This window comes from Ceratotherium simum, chromosome 2 (assembly GCF_057802395.1).
Source record: "Ceratotherium simum simum isolate JZ-2026a chromosome 2, ASM5780239v1, whole genome shotgun sequence".
NCBI classification, from domain to species: Eukaryota; Metazoa; Chordata; class Mammalia; order Perissodactyla; family Rhinocerotidae; genus Ceratotherium; species Ceratotherium simum.
Window position 1 is genome coordinate 40,633,463 of NC_141901.1, and position 23,814 is coordinate 40,657,276.

Genomic DNA, 23,814 nt, shown 5'->3' on the forward strand with positions numbered 1-23,814 from the left:
TTTTCGTGCCGGTCAATGAGGTGGCTACGGTGATTGGCCGCGACTCTGAAGCTAGCGGGTTTGGGTGTAAGCCCCGAGGAGGCAACGTTTTCTGGGCTTGCCTCTGGGTCTGTCTCCAGAACGTTCTGCCGGTTACCCCCGCGCTGGGTGCCCGGCTCTGCATCGCGCCGCCATGATGGGCCATCGTCCCGTGCTCGTGCTCAGTGAGTTGTGGGGAAACCGGGGAAGGGACCCCCTTTTCGCCCCCATCTGTCCACACTTTACGGTGTTGCCCCAGCCCCATCCCGCCCTGGTCCGGCCATTGAGCCTTCCAGTCATCATTCATTTTGGAATCCCCGTCTCCCGCCTTCCTCTCTTCCCTTGGCCCATTCCCTTGTCTTCACAAACGCAAACTGACCTCCCCTCTCCGAGCCTTTTGTCTTTGCGGGCACTGGCCTCGGGAAGCCACTTCCCACTCGGCGCTCGGTTCTTCACCCCCTCCCCCGCCCCTGCACCCTTCCTGGCTTGATTTTCAGTGTGTAGCTGAATGAATGATGATTTTTCAGTCCGGCCTAGCTTTATAACCTTGGCCCGTCCGCTGGTAGCGGTGAGGCCTCGGCCAAATTGCTTGATTTAAGCGTTCCCGTCTTGATAATTGGGGTTAACAGTATTTCCTCGTAGAATTGTTAGGATTAAATGAGATAAGTAGGTAAACTGCTTAAAAGAGGATCTGGCAAACAGCAAGTGATATCCTTGGTCACTTTTCGGTAACATTCCTCCTGAATTTCTGTTCACCAACCCCTGTTCCTGAAGAAACCCTACTTCCCTCACTGGTCTGTCTTAGATGTGGTTATTCCCTCAGTGTCCCCCGCGTTGTAATCTCTCTCACTAGCCGAGTTTTCCCAAATTTTTCCATTGGTTTTCTTTACCTGTCGGGAACGTCCCAGGTTTCTTTCTGATTAGTGTGTACCACCTCCATTTGTCTTCCCGAATATGTTTCCATTCTGTGTGCAACTTCTGTATCCCATTTGCAAGACTACCTAAGACGCCGGACTCGCCATTTCCCTCCCTTACCATCTTCTGTATACAGAATTCTCTTCATAGATTTTAGTCATTTCCTCTATACCTGGAAGATAACTGTTTTCAGAAAAAAATTCACTTGACCGAAAAAAAAAAAACAGTATTTCTGATGAATCCATCAGAAAGGTCAATGCAGAATTTTAGTTACGACTGCCTAAAATAGAAATCTAAAACCTGAGAGTTGTGAGTGTTGAGATTTGATAGAACTGGATTGAAAAAATTTACAGATTTAAATTGTAGGGAATGTATAATTTGGAGAGAGGCGGGAAATAAGCATTATGTTGGTTTGGTTATAACCCACTGGCTTGTCTACATTGAGGGCCCTGGAGTGAGTGGTGTGTTGTGAAGCCCTTTTCAGGTCTACATTAATCCCTGGCATTACTGGCTATTAACTGATGAGGCTCCCTATTAAAATACGTAGTCAGCTCTTATTGATGGGTTACTGAAGCATTCTTATCATATCCAAGCATGAAGTGACTATCTTGCAAACTTTTGAGAATGTGTTCTCATTCCCCAGCACATTGTGGGGGCACTATCAATAAGTATACTGGAACTGTCAGAGTGTGATTCTCCCTATCCAAGTAGGAAAATGTGAACCCCCAAACTCTTCCCTTTTTACATAAAGCAGTGATTCATGCTTTTTTAGGGTCACCAGCCCTTTAAGAATCTGATGCTAGCTAGAGATTGTCTTCCCAGACAAAAACGCAGTCTCTCTCATTTTCTCATATAATCTCAGGGAGTTCACTATCCCACTGAGGCCCATTCAAGGATTTCAGGTTATGAATCCTTGTTGTAAATACATTAATGTTTGGTTAGAGAGAAAGTAACAAAATTCCAAAATTGAAGCTTTATGGGTTGTTTCTTAGTACACCGGGAGTTGAAGTAAATAAAGAAGTAGGTAGCCGCAAGTACATATGTTTACTTTTTAACAGCTTTTTGAGGTATAATTGACATACAGTAAGCCACACATATTTAAAGTGTACAGTTTGAGAAGCTGTGATCTGTGTATATACCTGTGTGTTTATTTTCAAAGGTCAGGGAATAAATAGCTGATATACAGTGGAGCAATCCTGGGCTGTTGCCTTTTGTTCTTATCTGTTTTAGGCCAGAACACAAAGCGTGAATCTGGAAGAAAAGTTCAGTCTGGAAACATCAATGCCGCCAAGGTAGCATATCTTTTAAGTTGTTTAAAGTATGATAGTTTGCCTCCAGCTGCCTTTCCTAGTATTTCTGTACTTGTTTGCAATTAGGGAGAGGAAGAGTTGACTTCCCTTCTTTCAGGACATTTTCCTAATGGTGCTAGAGAGAAGGAAGCTCTGCCTCTCTGAGAGATGCCTAACAGTCTTCTCATATTAACTTGTGTATAATTCTATTGCTGTATGTTGTTTTATAGTATTCTGTTTGTGTTTGTCTCCTATACTAGACTGAGTTACTTGAGGGGAAGGACTGTATTAATTCCCTTTTGTATTCCTAGTCCCCACTGTAGATCCTGGATAGGTGTTCAGTAAATATCTTTTGAAAGAAAGAATGAAATAGCCCTAGGTCTGATTTAGCATGGTGTGGAGGCCACTGTCATGGAAAGAAATACTAAGACATGGACTTCCAGTTACCTGGACTGCTGGGAAACTGAAGCTCTGGGAGGCACGCCTCCTTTTTTCTTGTGAAAAGTTTTTTCTTTCTACATCCACCCTGAAAGCATTCCCAAAGGAGAAAAACAACAGAATCTAGCCACGTGGCTTGCTATGTCTAAAGTGGTTGCCAACCCTGCTTTAGAGGTGTAGTTGTTAAAACACTGACTTTGTGGATTACTCGTGCCCCTTCACCTAACACACGCACTCCTTTGATCTGGGCTTACATGTTTTATATATTCTTTCCAATAGACTATTGCAGATATCATCCGAACATGTTTGGGACCCAAGTCCATGATGAAGGTAGGCTTATCTCTCACTGAAACTCTTTGACTACAGATTTTCCCTTTCTGTTATTTGGAACACTTAAATATAACTTTTGCTTTTGTCCTAGATGCTTTTGGACCCAATGGGAGGCATTGTGATGACCAATGATGGCAATGCCATTCTTCGAGAGGTATGACTTTTCATTTTGCATTCTAATCCTTTTATAAAGGACCCATAAAGATATATATAGACGATAATTAGTTTCTTTGGGCTGCTGTAATAAATTACCACAAACTGGGTGGCTTTAAACAACAGAAATTTATTCTCTCATAGACTGGAGGCTAGAAGTTCAAAATCAGGGTGTCAGCAGGGCCATATTCCTTCTGAAGGCTCTAGGGAAGAATCCTTTGCCTCTTCTGGCTTCTCATGGTTGACCACAATCCTTGGCATTCCTCAGCTTGTAAACTCAGTCCTTCTCGGTTGTCATGTGGCGTTCTCCTGTGTGTCTCTTATTATAAGGGCACCAGTGGTTGGACGTAGGGTGTACCCTAATATCCCATATGACCTCATCTTAATTTGATTACAGCTGCAAAGACTCTGTTTCCAAATATAATCACATTCACATTTCCAGGGAGTAGGACTTCAGCATGTCCTTACCACAACTGTGGTGCTCCCAGTAAATAAGCTGAAAGATACTGTTCTGTCCTCAAGAAACTAATAGTTGTGGTGACATAGTGCATTTTTCCCCAAAAAGAAGGGGATTTGGAAAGGTGGTTTACCTAGATATTTTTGAGGGTCAGTTTTAAACTTTCAGGCTGTGGTAAAACAATAAAGGAAAAGGGAGTAAGTGTGAAAGCAAGAAGCTCAAGAGTTAGGGCCAAGCAGAGTGGGTTAAGAGGTGTTTAAGTAGTGTTGATTCAGTGGCAATCTACATTTTTCTTTTCAGATTCAGGTACAGCATCCAGCTGCCAAGTCCATGATTGAAATTAGCCGGACACAGGATGAAGAGGTTGGAGATGGGACCACATCAGTAATTATTCTTGGTAAGAAGAGAATGGAAGGTTGATAAGGAAAGTTGGATTGAATCCTGAAGGTTTTTGCCAGAAATAATGTCATATTTTAGAAGGAAATTTTTACCAGTCCACTACTTAGAAATATTTAAATAATTTGTTTCTAATTTTCTAGGTATTCTCTCTTATTGAGTATAAAACACTTATCATAGTATAGGGTGAGCTGTGCAAATATGGTTGAATAAAATACAGTTGATTCTTGTTATTCACAGTAAGTTGTCAAGTCACCACAAACACTGAAGTAGCAAATACTAAACCATCGATCCTGAGGGAAATCATCGCTCCAGGGGTTAGGTGAGCCTCTGGTCACATACTTATTTGCTGATAAATATATACCTTATTTTATGTTTTTTTTTTGTTTGTTTTAAAGACACCTTAATTTAATACATTGTTGACTCATTAACGTTGGACTCATAGCCAATTGCGCAATAGCTCGTGCCTGAACAAAGCTTATCTAATAGTGTTGGTTTCTCTATAAGGCACACCACAGCCTTCTTGCACTTAGGAAAACCAGATAGCACTTTAGCACTACATCTTGGGCCATTTTAAACAGTGAAATCATCAACAAAATGCACAAGAATATGAAAAACATGGTACTAAATATACCACATAAAGGACACTTGTTTACAGTATGAGAGCTTAAACAAGGCATAGTATTGTCTTGTTTGACCTCACCTGGGAATGTATGCATTGGGCAACTCAAATTTTTCATCTCTGCACATGTCTGTGAATGACCACAAAAATGCTAAAGATATCAATTTGGGGTTACAAATAAATTTTAGCAAGTAGACAAATATGAATCTCAAGAATGAATCTCGGCTGGACACGTGTTAATTACTAATCTTTCCATTTCATATAGCATCATAAAAGATCACTTCTGAAAACTTGTTGCCTTTACTTGTGTAAATTTTAAGTTGGTAAAATTTTTATATTAAAAGCATTCATTTTTTAAAAATCTGATTGCAGCAACACATTGATAGGAAATGAGAAAAAACTATTTTAAGGAATGCCAATTTATAGTATTGGCCCACGTGCCTACAAATAGAGTTCTTACAAAAACATTATTATAATGTGAACTTTTTAAAAAGTGACATTTTAAATTATTTCTGGAATGCCTTTGTGCTGCATTTTGAGAATGGCAAGTTGGGTGGAAATTTGCTTGCGTCGCCGCCAACTAATCACATCTTTATTTTTTTTTAATTTTATAACTTTATTTATTTATTTATTTTTTTCCCCCAAAGCCCCAGTAGATAGTTGTATGTCATAGCTGCACATCCTTCTAGTTGCTGTATGTGGGACGCGGCCTTAGCATAGCCGGAGAAGTGGTGCGTCGGTGCACGCCCGGGATCCGAACCCGGGTTGCCAGCAGCGGAGCGCGTGCACTTAACTGCTAAGGGGGGCGGGCCCTAATCACATCTTTAGATCTAATTCTTTGATGGATTGAGAATTACATATGGCTAGTTCTATACTGTGAAGAAAAAGTTGGAGGATAAAAGAGGGAGGAAAGACTTTGTATGCTTTCCTTTTTTTTTTTGTAGAAGATGAGTTTTATATATCAAGCAGAATTTTCTAGCTGATCATCTTAGTTGAATCACCTGGAGATATTAGGTAGGTTAAGTATCCATGAGTCTAGCTATCTTAGATATAGGTAGCTTTAAAAAAGAAAGGAGGGCTGGCCCCGTGGCGTAGTGGTTAAGTGCACGCGCTCCGCTGCTGACGGGTTTGGGATCCCGGGCGTGCACTGATGCACTGCTTGTCAGGCCACGCTGTGGCAGTGTTCCATATCAAGTGGAGGAAGATGGGCACGGATGTTAGCTCAGGGCCAGTCTTCCTCAGCAAAAACGGGGATTGGCATGGATGTTAGCTGGGGGCTGATCTTCCTCACACACGCACTAAGTAAATTAAATAAATAAATAAATAAAAATTTAAAAAAAAAATAGAAAAGAAAGGGGCCGGCCCAGTGGCCGAGTGGTTAACTTCACACGCGCTCTGCTTCAGCAGCCTCAGGTTCACGAGTTTGGATCCCGGGCACAGACCTACGTGCAGCTTATCAGGCCATCCTGTGGCAGGCATCCCACATATAAAAAAAATATAGGGGCCAGCCCGTGTAGCACTTAAGTTCTCACATTCCACTTCAGTGGCCCGGGGTTCGCAAGTTCCGATTCTGGGCGTGGACCTACGCACCGCTTATCAAAGCCATGCTGTGTTGGGGCTGGCCCTGTGGCATAGCAGTTAAGTGCCCGTGCACTCCGCTGCTGGCGGCCCAGGTTTGGATCCTGGGCGCACACCAATGCACCTCTTGTCAGGCCATACTGTGGCAGCGTCCCACATAAAATGGAGGAAGATGGGCACGGATGTTAGGCCAGGGCCAGTCTTCTCAGCAAAAAAAGAGGAGGATTGGCGTGGATGTTAGCTCAGGGCTGATCTTCCTCACCAAAAAAAAAACCATGCTGTGACAGAGTCCCATAGAGGAAGTATGAGGTAGTAGAGGAAGTAGAGGAAGATGAAGTAAGGAAGATGGGCACAGATGTTGGCTGGGGGCAGTCTTCCTCAGGAAAAAGAGGATTGGCAACGGAGGTTACCTCGGGGCTAATCTTCCTCACCAAAAAAATAAAAAAGGAAAAAGCAAAACTTTCCCATCCCTAAAGACATCTTTCTTCTAAGTTATTGTTCTGACTATTCTTTAACAGGGTATATTCTTTTCTAACTTAATTCACTCGAGCATCTTTTAAAATATTTAATTATCTTTCTTTTAATATACATCATGGTCACTTAGGAATTGGTATAAAGTATTGAATTGAAACATTTGAGCACATGCCAAAGAATACATGTGAGCTTTAGCACATTTGTGTACATTTTAAAAATTAGTGCCACTGGGCAGGTAGTACAAGCAATTTGTACAAAAGGCTTTTTCTGACAAAAAAAAAATTTATATTTTTCTCTTGCAACTACTTTTAGAAACCAGCTTTGTGTGTGAATGTGTACTAATGTATTATTGTGTGAGTGTGTATTAATTAGAAAATAAAGGCAAACTTTAAAAAAAGGGGACATTTTACCAATAATCCTTCATCCAGAGGGTGAATTTTGTACATTTTTGTGTGTATTCTTCCAGGTATAAGGTTTTGTGTGTTTTGTTTTTTGTTTTTACTACCAGCAGTTTGATTACATCCTAGGTGTTGAGATGATAAGTCGATTTTCTTTTATCTATTTTTCTTCTATTTTAGAGTCTTTGGAAAAGTTTTCGTTTGTTTGTTTAGAAAACTGGTAACAAATGTTTAGTTAGCAAGATCAAGAGAATAAGTAAACCCTAGGATCAGTCTTTGATCATTTAAAATATGTCTGATGAGGACATTTTTTTCATGAATTGGTTTGTACAAAGAGTAAAATTTGGAATAGCATTAACAGCCAAATGGCATATCTTTTGGGAGAATCTATTTTAGGAAAAAAGATAAGGTATTTTTAGAAGCATGATGAGGTTGCCTTCATGTCCAGGTACTTTTTAAAACATTATTATGGTGTTTGTATTCTTTTTCAGCCGGGGAGATGCTGTCGGTGGCTGAGCACTTCCTAGAGCAGCAGATGCACCCAACAGTGGTGATCAGTGCTTACCGCAAGGCGTTGGATGATATGATCAGCACCCTTAAGAAAATCAGGTATTGGGAGGACAAAAACGGGTAGTGTCAAATATGGAAAGCCTAGAACACTGATCTGTTCTTAGGTAGTGAAGGAAGGCCAAGCAGATCATACACACAGTGGTTCCTACCCTGGTGTCGTTTTGTGAGAAGGAGAAACAGAGGAGAGCAAAATAAAGAGAAGACTAAGGGAAATAAAAGTTTTAGAAAATGGCAAAGGATACAAAGCAGACAAAAGAGCTAGGTGCAGTTCTTCAAAATATATTTTGATTACATGCTATCTTCTAATTTCCATGTTAGGCACTGCCATGGGAAATGTGTGGTAATAGGTGTACCTTCTAAGATTTTAGATTCTAGTGGGGGAAATAAGTTACAGAGTTAGATAACTGTAATTATTCAGGACTTAATATTAAAATATCTTGCCATCATGTGTGATTATAGCTAATTCAGTCAGTGCTCTAATAAAGTGCTGTGGAGGATTGTAGCCAGCAGTTTTTCTTTAAAATTGAAGGGACTAGGACTGAAAATGCTATTTGAATCCTATCTAGTAATTGAATAACTTGCTGTTAGTCTGTGTTTGCTGAGTGCTAATAGGGTAATGAAAGGAATATAGAAATGCATGACTACTTTTTTTTTTTTTTTTTTTTTTTTTTTTTGGTGAGGAAGATTAGCCCTGAGCTAACATCTATTGCCCATCTTCATCTACTTTATATGTGGGTTGCCTGCCACAGCATGGCTTGCTAAGCAGTACGTAGGTCCATGCCTGGGATCCAAACCTGCAAGCCCTGGCCACCTAAGTGGGGTGCGTGAACTAAACCACTATGCCACTGGGCTGGCCCCTGCATGACTTCTAACTAGGGACTATTAGTTAAGTTGTGACGTAATTCAGACTGCAGAATTTTTTTCATTAAATTTGTTTAAAGAGTAAAACCGGGGCCAGCCCAGTGGTGTAGTAGTTAAGTTTGCACGCTCCCCCTTGGCAGCCTGGGGTTCATGGGTTCAGATCCCGGGTGCAGACCTACACACTGCTCAAGTCATGCTGTGGCAGCGTCCCACATACGAAATGGAGGAAGACTGGCAACAAATGTTGGCTCAGGGCCAATCTTGCTCACCCCAGAAAATAAAGAAGTAAGTAAAACCTATGATGTTCTGCTATTTTATATGGTTTGGTTGTTGGTTACATAAGTATCTAGTAATTCGGCGAGCTTTGTATTACACTATCTGCTAAGAAACAAAATACACTATATTATCTCTGTCTAGCACTCTTAGGGAATGAGGTGTTTGATTTAAATTATTTTTGTGAAGTAAGCTCTGTAAGAGTGTAGAGATACCCAAAGGATTTATTGAGTGTGGAGGTGAATAGTTAGAAATTTTTTCTTTTTATCAAGCAGTAACTACCTACATGTCTTAGATAATACTTTTGGAGCTATGACTTCTGCCCTAAAATCCATAATCCAGCAAATATTTAATGATTGCGTATTACGTGTCTTATACTGTTATAAAAGGGATTTTAGCAATATGTGAAAATTGGGACAAGATGGTTTCCAAGGTCTGTTACGACTTTATGGTTCTAAGTAGTCTCGTCATGTACAAACTTATAATCTTAAGGGAGATTACACGTAAAACCAGTAAACACCATGTGGCACACCATGTATTCAGATGCTAGATGAAATAGAGTCAGGTATTCAAATGGAAAGTACAGACAGATGTTGATTATCAAGAGGAACTCGCAGAATTTGTTAGTTATGGAATAAGGTTTCAAAGACAAAATGTGTCTTGGCCCAAGTTGTAAAAGTTGTCAAGTTTATTTGGAGCAGAAGGTAAAGAACAAATTGTTTTACTGTGAGCACTGTATGTAAGTGTGGAGAGTTGTCAGACATGGGAGTTATCAGGGAGTTGAGACACCTTCCAGGGATAGGTTAGTTGTAACCTTGCCAAATGGCAGGAGGATGGACAAGTTACTTCTTGATGTCACTTTTAGTTTCCTATAAAGGAAAAAATTCTCCTAATTCTGTCTGTTGGCCCAGTATTAAAGTTACTGAGATATAGATGAGGGACTTCCTTAAATAGCCAAGATCCCTGCTGAGCATATTACCGTTTTTCTTTTCTCCAGTACCCCTGTTGACACTAATAACCGTGATATGATGCTGAACATCATCAACAGCTCCATTACTACCAAAGCAATCAGTCGGTGGTCCTCTTTGGCTTGCAACATAGCCCTAGATGCTGTCAAGACTGTACAGTTTGAGGAGAATGGTCGGAAAGAGATTGACATTAAGAAATATGCAAGGGTGGAAAAGGTAAACTCTTCCAATTTGTACTTTGGAGACAAAGTATTTCCTAGCATGAATCATCCCACTTATGGAGGAAATAGGTTTAAATCAGAGCAAGAGATCTTTATAGTTAGACCTAAGAAGAAGAGTAATATTTGCTGCCTGGAAAACAAAAACTTGAAAAAGAGAGTACCAAGGAGGTATTCCTGAAATTTGTTAGCTTCACTGCTGTCCCTACACAATGTTTACAGGGGCTAGGAGGGAAAGGCTTATTGGTGTCTCCATGTTTGTGCATTTGCATACATATCAGCCACTTGCTCAGGATATAAACAAGGCCTCTACAGTGTAATGCTAATAAGCCCCAGAAAGCTTTCTCCCTCTCTCTAATTTAAGATCAAAAAGTAGCTTTAATAGCTTGTGGCCGGTAGATGGAGCCCCAAGCCTAAAGTTCTGTGGGAGTATCTTTGAGGAAGTAGGAGAGATCTGAGCCCCTTTAAATCTAATTACTGAATTTCTGTGAGTCTCAGGTGACCTTCAAATTGAGTTTCGTGGTCTAAGATTGGAGTGCTTCCTAGAGGGGAAAAAATGGGATTGCAACTATTTGTTTTTGAGGTTCATGGAAGAAAGATAGTTTAGAAACCTGAAAGAGTGGTCATTTGGGGAAGATGAATATCTGGGAAGGGAGTTGAGAAATTGTCTCCTCCTGATTGTGGATTAAAGTGGATCTTTTGCTCAGATACCTGGGGGCATCATTGAAGACTCATGTGTCTTACGTGGAGTCATGATTAACAAGGATGTGACCCATCCACGAATGCGGCGCTATATCAAGAACCCTCGCATTGTGCTGCTGGATTCTTCTCTAGAATACAAGAAAGGGGAAAGCCAGGTAAGGTTCCTGGCCCTATTTAAAGTTGATGTGAGAATCTGACTGCTAATATGGACAAGGGAAATAAAAGGTATGTTTATTACATGCCTACTCGATGTTGATCACTGACATTTACATGTAATTTTTGATTCTTAAAACAGCCCTTTATAATTTTATTTATTTATTTATTTTTCCCCCAAAGCCCCAGTAGATAGTTGTATGTCATAGTAGCACATCCTTCTAGTTGCAGTATGTGGGACGTGGCCTCAGCATGGCCGGATAAGCAGTGCGTCGGTGCGTGCCCAGGATCCAAACCCGGGCCGCCAGCAGCAGAGCGTGCGCACTTAACCACTAAGCCGCGGGGCCGGCCCCAAAAACAGCCCTTTAAAACAGTTGGTGTTAACTTCCATTTTACAGGTGACGGATCTGAAGCTTAGTGAAGTTAGGTTAATTGCTTGAGGAACACAGCTGGTATTAGTCGAATCAGAATTTGAACCCAAGGCCGGCCCCGTGGCGTAGTGGTTAAGTGCGCACGCTGTGCTGCGGCGGCATCCCATATAAAGTAGAGGAAGATGGGCACAGATGTTAGCCCAGGGCCAGTCTTGCTTGGCAAAAAGAGGAGGATTGGCGTGGATGTTAGCTCAGGGCTAATCTTCCTGACCAAAAAAAAAAAAAAGAGTTTGAACCTGGCTCTATTTGGCTTCAATTCCACACTACAATGCCACCTTTCCGAATGCATTAGTAGAATACAGAGTAGGAGTTAATTTAGCTTTGAAGTGCTAAAGAAGAATTTCCAGAGGACTGGAGACTCACAAGGCTCCATCATCCTTAGATAAAACAAAGTAATCAAAGTTCATTAAACAAGGATTGGGAACAAGAATCATTTTATTGGTGGGAAGAATTAAGACCCAGAATTACCACGCACACTGACAGGACAGAGGTAACATTAAACTGAGTGGTCAGAGAACTTAATACCGAACTCTCCACTAATTGCATTTTGACTTTGAATTCCAGTTGCTTTATAATTAAATGAGAGAGTTAAACTAGATAATTGCTAGAGCTAAACTGGCTTATAGAGGTGGGTCATGGCTTTAACATTATTGTAACTAACTTTCTGGGATACGTAAGAGGGCTGAGTGGAGGATTCGTAGTAGTTGGGATGACCCTGAAGAGCTGTACCAGTCCAAGATTTTTAAATCAGAGTGACTTTTCTTCACTACACAGACTGACATTGAGATCACGCGAGAGGAAGACTTCACTCGAATCCTCCAAATGGAAGAAGAGTACATCCAGCAGCTCTGTGAGGACATTATCCATCTGAAGCCTGACGTGGTCATTACAGAAAAGGGTATCTCAGGTAGGACTCCATTCATTTTTCCAGACTACTGTTGAGGTAGGAGAGGGTGGGTTATTTTTTTCCCTCTAGGTTGGCACAGACTGAACATAATAAACATGTGAGGGTTGGGGTATATTGAGGATATAACCAGTTCAGAACCCAGGAGTTCTGGCTTCCAGCTTGACACCTCTACTCTTGGGTTTGCAGATTTAGCTCAGCACTACCTCATGCGGGCCAATATCACAGCCATCCGCAGAGTCCGGAAGACAGACAATAATCGCATTGCTAGGTGAGTAGGCCAGGTAAAAATAAGATTCTTCCTACCCATGTGTTCGCATTTTGTAGCTTCATAATGCAGTCATCATTACCTGAAAAAGTTTAATGTAGGATACAGTAAGCCAAATCAGTTACACGTGGAAATAACTTGGGTTTAGCTGTCTGCCCCCTTCAGAAGTCCTCTATCTAGTCCAGTAATTATCTACTACATGAGTCTCTTCTATACTCCTCCTAACCAGTAGTGAACAACTTATGCTTAGACATCTGTGATTGTTACCTTGCTTTGTGTAGGGATCTGTTACAGAGTACAGGCATACTTTGTTTTACTGTGTTTCGCAGATATTGTGTATTTTACAAATTAAAGGTTTATGGCAACCCCACGTTGAGCAAGTCTATCGGTGCCATTTTTCCAAGTTGGCGTTTTTTAGCAATAAAGTATTTTTTAATTAAAGTATGTGCATTTTTTTTAGATATAATGCTATTGCATACTTAATAGACTACAGTATAGTGTAAACATAACTTTTATATGCACCAAGAAAACAAAAAATTCATGTGACTTGTTTTATTGAGATATCTACTTTATTGCAGTGCTTTGGAACCAAACCCCCAGTATCTCTGAGGTATGCCTGTAGTCTGTTTTATCTTAAAGCTCAGGATATAGCAGAACCATCAGTTTCCTTGACTGGATCCTCAGCTACTGTTAATGCAACTTTAGATTGCATTCACTACTTCTGCACTGATGTCTGTGCTCAGATACCATCCATTTTTAATACTAATTAATAAAAAAAAGTCTACCCCAAGATCACGTAATATAACATAGATCCAAATTGAATTTTATATTTCCGCTTGCTGTAAAATGACTCGTGGGCGTACTTGCATATACTTGGTTGACTCTACATGCCCAAGAGGGACAAGTAAGAAATTAGTCCTACTTTCATTAAAATTGGGTCAGACTTACACTTATTCACCTTCCTCCTTGCTTGACCTTTGCATCATCTTTAGTACAGTCCTGTTATTGGCCTTGAGATCTAACTGGGCAGTACTATCTGGGGCGAATTCTATTCAGAAATTTCTCTTATGTGATATGTACATAGTAGATATGCATAATAACTCATTTGTCCAAATTTTAGTGTCCACAAAATATACTTTTGAGTTAAACTATATGTAGTTATAGTAGTTGCCTTAGGTATGTACACTTTTATTTATAAAGCCATATTAGTTTAAGGAAACCTCATCTATATATGTTTGAAAATCTGTTTCACCAGGCAGCCAAGATACCTCGAGTTACATGGAAATGTTTCTAGCAATCTACTTTTGCCCTTATCCCCAGTCACAGACCCTAGGGACTAGGAAGTTGAGTAAAAGTATCTGAAATCATCGGGTTCCCTGCCTACCCCCGCTCCCCCCCACCCCCTATCTAATCAATAGAGCCTGTGGGGCCCGGATAGTCAGCCGACCAGAGGAGCTGAGAGAAGATGATGTTGGGACAGGAGCAGGCCTGTTGGAAATCAAGAAAATTGGAGATGAGTACTTTACATTCATCACTGAGTGCAAAGACCCCAAGGCCTGCACCATTCTCCTTCGGGGGGCCAGCAAAGAGATTCTCTCGGTGAGTCAGCCTTGGAAGTGTGACTGAATGGACTAGGTCTCAACTCCGTTGAGAGTTTCCCAGAGGGCCTAAAATCATCCTGCTGCCCATTTTAGATATTTAATTTTGATCTATAGCCACAGGTATCTCGCTTGTTTTTTTTAATATTTTTATTTATTTTTTTGACATTTTAAGATATTTGAGTAAAGTATAAAATACATACAGAAAATGTAACCATCATATTTATGTAGCTTGATCTCTTTTCACCAACTGAACATACCCATGTAAGCAGAACTCAAATGAAGAAACAGAAATTTACCAGTACTCCAGAATCCTCACTCCTATTATCTTCTGCTCATTATCACTCTCAAGACTAACCACTGTCCTTACCTCCAATAGATGAGATCAGGTTTGCCTGTTTTGGGACAACAGAAAGCTATTTCCTGAAAATTTCAAGTTAGATGTGCAGCACGGATGGCAGGGATTTTGTTTGTTTATAGGGTGGGATATGGCTGTTCTACTCTAGGCAGTCATTCAAGAGATTCAACTTTATTGAGGCTCTGCCATCTTCAGCATGTATTTGTAGTCAGCCAGCAGATGAAGGAAGAGACAGTAGTGGATTGCATGGGGGGTTTTATTGCTAGGCCTGGAATTGATTTTCATAATTTCCATTTCTATTTCATTGAAAAGAACTCAGTTATATAGACACACCAAAACGCAAAAAAGTGAGGATGTCTAGTCTAGATGAGTATCCAACAGGAAACGTTTTATGAAGACCAGTGTCTGCTACAGCTGCCATCATTCTAATCCAGTCTACCATTGCCTTCCACCTGGTCTTAAAAATAGCCTGTAGGAGGCCTCCAAATAATCTTTGCTTTCTTCCCTCCAATCCATTTTCTATAGAGAAGATAAAATTATGTTCTCTAAAATTTAATTCAGATTATTTTACTTGTTTTTTAAAATTGTCATGAAACGTAATTGAATTGCAGATAATGAGTGGCCAGCAAAGAATCCTTGGTATAGCTCTGCACTACCTCGTCTGTCTTCATGCCCTTCTAATCTTTCCTTATTACTCTGTCAGTTGTAACACAATATTTTTACTTTTAATTATGGTAAAAAAAAAAAAAAAAAAAACATAAAAAATTTACCATTTTAACCATTTTCAAGTGTACAGTTCTGTAGTGTTAAGTATGTTCACATACTTGAGCAGCAGATCTTCAGAACATTTTCATCTTGCAACTGAGACACTATACCCATTGAACAGTGACTCATGATTTTCCCATCCCCCAGCAACCACTGGTTCCTTATTTTTTAAGTTGAAATTACACTTATTACTTTCTTTTCCCTCAGTGAGGTTAAGTAACTTACCCAAAGACACATAGCTAGTAAGTAGGAGAGAGCTTCCACTACACCACGCAGCCTCCTAAAGGGCACAACTAGGACAGGGCAAAGTAGGGTATAGCTCCGCCCAGCTTCACAGAGTGATACCTCCCCCATCCCCCACCCTGGCCCTCTTGCAATTGTAGTTAATGTGTTTTTCCAAGGTAAATAGCATCTGCCCTGCTCAATAGAGGTTCCAGGGACCTTTCTTTGTTGCCCTCCTTGGTGGTTTACAGAACTTGGCAGTCAGTAAGTCCTTTGGTGCCTCTGATTTGTCCCAGAGTAATCAAGCTTTGGCTTCATGCTGTTTGTTTGCTTTCCCAAGGAAGTAGAACGCAACCTCCAGGATGCCATGCAAGTGTGCCGCAATGTTCTCCTGGACCCTCAGCTGGTGCCAGGGGGTGGAGCCTCTGAGATGGCTGTGGCCCATGCCTTGACAGAAAAATCCAAGGCCATGACTGGTGTGGAGCAGTGGCCATACAGGGCTGTTGCCCAGGCCCTAGAAGTCATCCCTCGTACCCTTATCCAGAACTGTGGGGCCAGCACCATTCGTCTACTTACCTCCCTTCGGGTGAGTTCCTTTCCATGCTGTTCTTTTGATGGAGTAGGGAAAGCTTTGTTTGGCCTAAGAGCATCATTGGTGTCTGTCTGTGTGGGTTCTCCTTATAGGTTTTTCCCCGTAAAATCTCTCCTCTCTGTTAATTTTTGACTTGTTTGCTGTCATTGCCATGTTCTCTTACCCTTCCTTATTAATCCACTATTTTTGGTTTAGTTTTTTACCTAATGTTCCCTGCCAGCTTACCTGTTCCTAGTATTTTTCCTTTGACTATTTATGTTTGTTCCAACTACAGGCCAAGCACACCCAGGAAAACTGTGAGACCTGGGGCGTAAATGGTGAGACAGGTACTTTGGTGGACATGAAAGAACTGGGCATCTGGGAGCCACTGGCTGTAAAGCTGCAAACATACAAGACAGCAGTGGAGGTGAGGTTCCCTAAGACATATGCTATGCTGTTTATTTCCAGATAACCAGACATCAGTGTGTTTGGTCCAGTCCTGAAGGGAGAAGTTATAGAAGGCAGAGTATTCTCCAAAGGTCTCCCAAGGAATTCCATCCCACTACTGTTCTTTAGCTGATATAAACAGCAGTAATAATAGCACAAGTTGCATCCTTTGCCTAGGGAGAACTGCATTTTACATTCAAGACTCTGAAAAGGTAGATTTCAGATAAAATGGTAATTATTTAGGATGAGCTAGATGATATATCTAAAAGAAAACAAATGTCCTTCCCTTCTCTGCTGATTTCTTTGGGGCTGTGGTTTTTCTCCTAGACTGCAGTTCTGCTGCTGCGGATTGATGACATCGTCTCAGGCCACAAAAAGAAGGGCGATGACCAGAGCCGACAAGGTGGGGCTCCTGATGCTGGCCAGGAGTGAGCGGTGGGCAAGGCGACCTCAACGCACAGAGCCAGCAGTCTCCCCCTCCGCTGAGCCAGACTGCCAGGGACACTGTGGATGTCTTTGTTTGGAAGGGATCAGGTTGAGGGGCAGCCCCAGTCCCTTTCTGTCCCAGCTCAGTTTGCAAAAGGCACTGACATGTAATTCTTCTCTATTGTAAGCGTTGCATTTAGTTTGCTTCCGATGATTAAATCTAAGTCATTTGAGACAGTTGTTATGTGTTTTTCAACCTTGGGTCATATCTCTGCCTTCTGGCAGAGAGAGGAGGCAGAAAACCGCATTGGGGAGGCGGGGAGATGGGAATGAGGTCATTAAGTCTTTGCCTTCTTGAAGGGAAATTCTTCAGACTTCTCAGTAGATGCCGGTTAGGGAAACTCAAAATTCAAAAGAAGACACTGTAAAGCTTTAAAGAAGCACCACTTTGCACTCACCACCCAAAGAACAGGAGGAACCTGTCCAAACCCTGGGTGTTCCCCATCTGTGGTTGTTCCTAGAGCAACACCCAATATATGCTATGGCTCAGGCATTTATCGTAAAGAACATAGAACATCTCTTTTTTTGTATTGTATCCTGTGGCTTTCAGAATCCTTCCTATCTCTTTCTCTGCTCTCTCTCAGTGTTCTTCCTGATTCCAGTCTATATTCTGGCTTGCTGGCTGATTGTCGTGGTATGCTTATGTGTCACGATCAGACCTCTGCTTTCCCTGTTAGCAGAAACAAAAGATTTAAGTCTCATTTTGTGCTTTGTTTTTATCAAGGGAAAAAATCTTGAGTAGTGGCCCTGGGATGCTGGAGGCTAGGTGGGGCTAGCCTTCGATTTCTTCCGTGTCCTTCCTCTTGGCTACTGGGACTTCCACCATCCCCCTGTCCTTATGATTCATATAATCAGCCTATATCTCCTCCCTAACCGCAGGACTTAGTCATATTAAGTTGAATACTAGGCAGAACAATAATAGCTAACACATAGTGCCTACTGTGTAGTAGACATGTTCTAGTCACTTTGCATATAGTAACTAATCCTCACAACCAGCCTCTAAGATAGGTAGTATCCCTCATTTTATGATGGGGAATCTAAAGCACAAATAAAGCTTGTCCAAGGGTCACAAAGCTGGTGAGTGGCAGACCTGGAATTCCTATGTAGGCAGTCTGGCTCTAGAAGCCATTCTTTTATAGCTGGCTATGCTGACTGAACTGAGGTGTGAGGTGGAAAAGGGCGTGTGAGAGGGCCTCTGGAAACTTTCTGCTGTGAGCATACCTAATATTTAGCTTCCTGCTTAGCCCAGTCTGAAGTCCTCAGCTTTTCGTCTTCTACAAGGGGCTCTGAAATAAGCCTACTTACCTTTTGCTGAAATCTGCCTTTTTACATGCAGTGTTAATAATTCCCTCAGAGCTTTAAGACCTTAGAGAAGGATAATGGGTTAATTCTCAAATAAATAAGTAAAAGATCTTGAAGAAATAGTGCTTGTAAGATCTGAGAAATTGTGGATGGAGGAAGCAAGTCACGCCCTGTGGATTCTTGCCTCCCATTTGTTCCTTACTCTTCTAGGTCCATTCTGGTTGCAGCTCTAATGGTTAAGCACTTGGATAATTGTACACAGTAGTCTTCCCTGCTGTCATCAGTGCCTTTTTTCTTTAAGCACCTGCAATGTCTCCTGAACCTGTGGAAATCCCTTCTAGCCTGTTAGATCAACCTGTACTAGCCAGTCTAGCTTTCAAAGCCCCTTTGTGCTGTCCAAAGCCTAAATTTACCATAGTGATTAAAGGCTACTCAAGCCAGTTTTTCTAGTGCCTTGCATGAACTCTAATCACAAAATCGAGTGATTCCATGAGCACGGTTTTGCCACCTCCTTGACTTTTCTTATGCTCCTACTGTCAAACTCCTCGATTCAGTGAAGTTCTGTTTTTCCCCCCATCAAGCAGTATTTTTGGGGTGAGGAAGCTTGAATTACTGGCTACTTAAACTCTCAGTACGCAGCCAAGACTCTTGTTTTTATTCTCTCTTATCAGGTCCCAGAGTTGATACCTCAGAGGATACAAGTACTTTTTTTTTTTTTTTGTGAGGAGATCAGCCCTGTGCTAACATCTGCCAATCCTCTTTTTTTGCTGAGGAGGAGGCTGGCCCTGGGCTACATCTGTGCCCATCTTCCTCCACTTTATATGGGAGGCCGCCACAGCATGGCTTGCCAGGCAGTGCATCGGTGCATGCCCGGGATCGGAACCGGCGAACCCCAGGCCACCGCAGAAGAGCGCGTACACTTAACCGCTTGCGCCACCGGGCCGGCCCCCCACAAGTACTTTTTTTCTCAAGAAAAATGAAAGTTTGAGGAAACTTGAGTTCATCCTAGAGTAGCCATTTGGGAAAAAGATGAAATTGGTTCTCTACTTCATGCATTACAGCAAAATTACTTCTAGGCAGGTTTAAATAAAAGAAAGTGAAACCAGGGTCCGGGCTGGTGGTGCAGTGGTTAAGTGTGCATGCTTCACTTCAGCGGCTCAGGGTTCGCAGGTTTGGATCCCCGGTGCGCACTGACGCACCTGTTATCAAGCCATGCTGTGCCAGCATGTAAAGTAGAGAAAGAGAAGCATGGATGTTAGCCCAGGGCCAATCTTCCTCAGCAAAAAAAAAGGATCGGCATCGGATGTTAGCTCAGGGCTGGTCTTCCTCACACACAAAAAAAGTGAAACCAAATGACTGTAGAACATGAAGAAACGCTTAACCATATTCATAGGGAAATGAAAATTAAGTTTGGTAAACACTTGCAAGCTTGTGGGGAAATGGGCCCTCAAACACATGGTGTGAGTGTCAACTGATAAACCTCATATAGAGGACAATTTGACCTGGATATTTATCTTCTGGATTTGGTTACAAATATGTATGAAATGCTGTAGGTACAGGGATATTCCTCTCAGCGTTGTTTGCCATAGCAAAATGTTGGAAACTATCAAAGTTCCTGCTAAGTATATCCATGGAACATCCTCCTGCATTGAAATACTTCTGTGAAGGATGAGACAGCTCCAAGTGCATTAATCGAGAACAGTCCTCAATATGCAAGTGAAAAGGCAAACTGCAGAACAGTGTTTAGATGCCATTGTATGGTATTACATATATGTGTATATACATATTATATGTATTATGTAATATGTGTGTATATGTGTATTATATATATTCTTGAGTATGCATAGAATATCCTTGGAAGGATACATAAGAAACTGGTAATAGTGGTTGTCTCAGGGAAGGACCCAGGTTGCTGGGGAATAGGGGTGATGCCCTTTGGTGCCTTATGAATTTTGTACCATATGCATTTATTATTAGTCAAAATAATGTTAAGATTAAGCAAAAAAAACCCAAGAACAACAAAATGCATTCATTCAGCCAGGCATGAACTCCCCTTTTTGACAAATATATGTATTGCTCTCATATCCTATCTTCTGTGGTATCTTTTCTCCACAATAAAATTGTGAGCTCTTCCAGGACAAGAACCTGCATACCTGGAGGCTCAATAAATATTAATAATTGACAAAAAGAACCCTGTGGGGTGCACTATCTCCCCCATGGAATTCCTTCAAATTCCTTTCTGTGCCTTCCCTACCACAGAGTCATTTTATTAGGATCCCATTTGGATCTTGAATCCAGAGATAATGCCCACTTACAGATAACTGTTCAGTGGGACCGGTTGGATAGGAGAGGTTGGAAGTATGTCCGCGTATGTATCTAGTGTGGGATGTCTTGCTTGCCAGCCCAGTTGGAGATGACGAACTCCTAACCTTTTCTGATTTTCTTCTCTCTCAAGCCTAAATCTGAGTTAAGGGAGGAGGTCTCTTTAAGAACTGGTGTGATGGCCCCGCCCTTTAAAGAGATCAGCTGAATCAGTGAGTCACATGACTCCAGTGTCTCTTCCGCCCTCTCAAGTTGGGGCTGCATGTGCGGCTGTGAGGAGCCCCGCTGGGGTTCCGGGCATTGTGCCCCCGGCCCCATGCTCCTCCTGAGTCTACTTCTGTCTGCAGCCCCATTTGGCCTGCTGGGGGAGGAGACCCGCCAGGTGAGAGGCTAGAATAGATATTTCAGGAAAAGTTACCCTTACAGGGTGGTTTGAATCTAGGGCAGCCAATGTTGGGGGGGGTAGGGAGTGGCTGCCTAGAGAAGACTTCTTCAGTCGGGGTGGGGAGCAGCCATGGGTCATGGGACAGAATTGTGGAGTAGAGCGAATGTGAGGGCTTCCTGTCTCCCGGTGAAGTCTGGACCCTGACTCAGCCCTAAGTGACCCAGATCCAGGCAAGCGTTGGATTTTTTTTTCCTCTCAGCCCCGTGCCCTGATTTCTTCTCCAAGGTCAGGGCAGTTCTGGCTCTACCCACCTCTCCTCCACCCCACCTCTGCCCCTTACACCAGGATTCCCTTAGCTCCCACACACATCCTCTTGCCTAGGCCCCCAAGGTCCCACCCTTTCCCCATCACGTCCCAAGCCCTCTCTCCCTCACTGCAAGCTTCTTTGCTCTGTGTCTCTCCCTGATCCTGTTCCCTTGATCCTCCACTACTTCATGTTCTAGGTGTCTCTGGAGGTCATCCCTGACCGGCTGGGCCCTCCCAAGAACCTGCTTCATGTTCGGGCAGTGGGTACCAACTCTACGCTGCACTATGTGTGGAGCAGCCTGGGGCCTCCAGCAGTGCTGCTGGTGGCCACCAACACCCCCCACAGCACCCTGAGTGTCAACTGGAGCCGCCTACTCTCCCCTGAGCGTGATGGAGGCCTGATGGTGCTCCCCAAGGACAGCATCCAGTTTTCTTCTGCCCTTGTGTTTACCAGGGTGAGGAGGGTGGGGGAGAACCAGGTGGAAGAATGCAGAGGAGAGAGTTCATCTGAATTAGAGGGAGGAACTGAAGACGGGGGGTGAGTGAAGCAGAGGCAGGTATGAGCGCCTGGGGGTGGGCCAGTGAGTGGGGGGTGGTGATTCAGGAGAAAGCTGGACTCTGGCAAGCCCAGTCCCACCCCACCCCTACCCGCCAGCTGTTTGAGTTTGACAGCACCAACACATCTGATGCAGCAGCAAAGCCTCCAGGAAAACCGTATCCTCCATATTCCTTGGCCAATTTCTCCTGGAACAACATCGCTGATTCATTGGATCCTGCCACCCTGAGTGCTACATTTCAAGGCCACCCCATTCACGACCCCACCAAGGCTTTTGCCAATGGCAGCCTGGCCTTCAGGGTAAGGGTATGGGGAATCAGAAGAACTCAAAAGACTGGTTTATGAGGGTGGGATTTAATGATGGGGGTGGCCTCCAAGCACAGGCATTCACCTGCTTCCCATACCTCCCATGCCTACTCCGTCCTAGGTGCAGGCCTTCTCCAGATCCGGCCGGCCAGCCCAACCCCCTCGCCTCCTGCACACAGCGGACACCTGCCAGCTAGAGGTGGCCCTGGTTGGGGCCTCTCCCCAGGGTAACCGCTCCCTATTTGGGCTGGAGGTAGCCACCTTGGGCCAGGGCCCTGACTGCCCATCAGTGCAGGAGCAGCACTCCATCGATGATGAATATGCACCTGCTGTCTTCCAGGTCAGGCTTCCAGCGGAGAGGCAGATGGGTGGGGGAATGTTGGGGGACCCCGTTAGAACCTCAGAAAATCATTAACCCATTTACCATTTAGCAACACTTTATTCAGCTCCTTTAAGTGCTGGGCACTGTGCTAATGAATTTGGCCCAGACTCTGCCCTCAATGAGAAGACAGACAGAAGGCAGTTCAGTGTGACTAGTGCTCTGACAAGTGGGATCTGCAAGGGCCTGGGGGCTCAAAGGAGGGAGCTGAGTGCAGGCTTGCAGAGTGTCCAGGCTGGAAAAGGATGCAGTGCTCATCCGGTTCAACTCCCATTTCTACAGAGGAGAGATTGAGGCCCTAATGCAAATAGCCTGTGAGTTCTAGAACCAGGCCTAGGACTCAGGCTGACTAGTGACAGATGGAGGCTGGGAAAGGGTAGGGGAACAGAGTGGTCAGGCACAGGTTGGTCCTCCTCACTCTGCCTGTTTGCCTTTCTCCCCAGTTGAACCAGCTGTTATGGGGCTCCCTCCCATCAGGCTTCGTGCAGTGGCGACCAGTGGCTTTCTCCCAGAAACAGAGGGGCCGGGAATCAGCCCTGCCCTGCCAAGCTTCACCTCTTTACCCCCTCACCTTGGCGTACCTTCTCCCCCAGTCACCCATTGTCCAAGCCTTCTTCGGGTCCCAGAACAACTTCTGTGCCTTCAATCTGACATTTGGGGCTTCCACAGGCCCTGGCTACTGGGACCAACACTACCTCAGCTGGTGAGAGTTAGGGCCTGGGCAAAGGCTTTGGGAGGTTGAAGTGGAGGAGGGCTGGGCCTCTCAGCCTTCCCTCCTAATCCTGCTTACCTCTCTTTCTCACTCTGCTTGCTCTAGGTCGATGCTCCTGGGTGTGGGCACCCCTCCAGTAGATGCCTTGTCCCCATTAGTCCTAGGCATCATGGCAGTGACTCTGGGTGCTCCAGGGCTCATGCTGCTGGCAGGAGGCCTGTATCTGCTGCTGGGCCACAAGCGGTATTCAGAATACCACCCCATAAATTGAGGCCCATTCTCTAGAGGGAAGGACATCACTGGACCTGCCTTGCTGGTCTAAAGGTTTGAGGGTCAGTGTTCCCGGCCAGCTGCTCCCTTCTCCCACCTTGCTTTTCTGCAGAACCGCAGAGACAAGCCTCAACTTCCTGGGGACCCCCCAGGTGGAGCTTCCTTCATATTCTGGGGAGGGACCAAGGACAGGGTCATTGCTGGAGGGATGGTCCCCTTGGTGTTGCCTCCTGCCCCTCCACCCCCCATTTCCCTTGAATGGGACTCATAGGCCTTAATGAGAGGCCTTATGACTGGTTGGTTGCCCTGGAGCATGAAATAGACTTATTTTTTTTCCACAGGGCTTGTCTCTCAGTGTGTGAGTGTTGTTGGGCTGGTTCCAGGGAATGAGAGGGCTAAGAGGTGGGCATGGA

At 43.5% G+C, this 23,814-nt stretch overlaps 2 protein-coding genes across 2 annotated transcripts; both read left to right on the forward strand.

Annotated features, from left to right (window-relative positions):
* The first annotated feature begins 50 nt into the window (after positions 1–50).
* Positions 51–17,036, forward strand: CCT3 (chaperonin containing TCP1 subunit 3). Its single transcript, XM_004436214.2, has 14 exons — positions 51–203; positions 2,164–2,225; positions 2,940–2,990; positions 3,082–3,144; positions 3,901–3,997; positions 7,560–7,677; positions 9,770–9,956; positions 10,666–10,815; positions 12,019–12,151; positions 12,338–12,419; positions 13,835–14,015; positions 15,700–15,945; positions 16,226–16,357; positions 16,705–17,036. Exons 1-14 carry the CDS (start codon positions 173–175, stop codon positions 16,807–16,809), a joined length of 1,638 nt encoding a protein of 545 aa, XP_004436271.1. The 5' UTR covers positions 51–172; the 3' UTR covers positions 16,810–17,036.
* A 3,675-nt stretch (positions 17,037–20,711) lies between these two features.
* On the forward strand, positions 20,712–23,744 carry GLMP (glycosylated lysosomal membrane protein). The gene is made up of 6 exons (XM_004436212.3): positions 20,712–20,869; positions 21,376–21,633; positions 21,834–22,034; positions 22,162–22,380; positions 22,863–23,122; positions 23,237–23,744. The coding sequence occupies exons 1-6, from the start codon at positions 20,750–20,752 to the stop codon at positions 23,400–23,402; spliced, it is 1,224 nt and encodes a 407-aa protein (XP_004436269.1). The 5' UTR covers positions 20,712–20,749; the 3' UTR covers positions 23,403–23,744.
* The last annotated feature ends 70 nt before the right edge of the window (positions 23,745–23,814 follow it).

Coding starts and splice junctions, on each gene's coding strand:
- GLMP (XM_004436212.3), top strand. CDS start 20,750: ATGTGCGGCTGTGAGGAGCCCCGCTGGGGTTCCGGGCATTGTGCCCCC. Junction 22,035..22,161: donor ATGGCAGCCTGGCCTTCAGG/GTAAGGGTATGG, acceptor ACTCCGTCCTAG/GTGCAGGCCTTCTCCAGATC. Junction 23,123..23,236: donor GACCAACACTACCTCAGCTG/GTGAGAGTTAGG, acceptor TGCTTGCTCTAG/GTCGATGCTCCTGGGTGTGG.
- CCT3 (XM_004436214.2), top strand. CDS start 173: ATGATGGGCCATCGTCCCGTGCTCGTGCTCA. Junction 204..2,163: donor TCGTCCCGTGCTCGTGCTCA/GTGAGTTGTGGG, acceptor TATCTGTTTTAG/GCCAGAACACAAAGCGTGAA. Junction 3,145..3,900: donor GCAATGCCATTCTTCGAGAG/GTATGACTTTTC, acceptor TTTTCTTTTCAG/ATTCAGGTACAGCATCCAGC.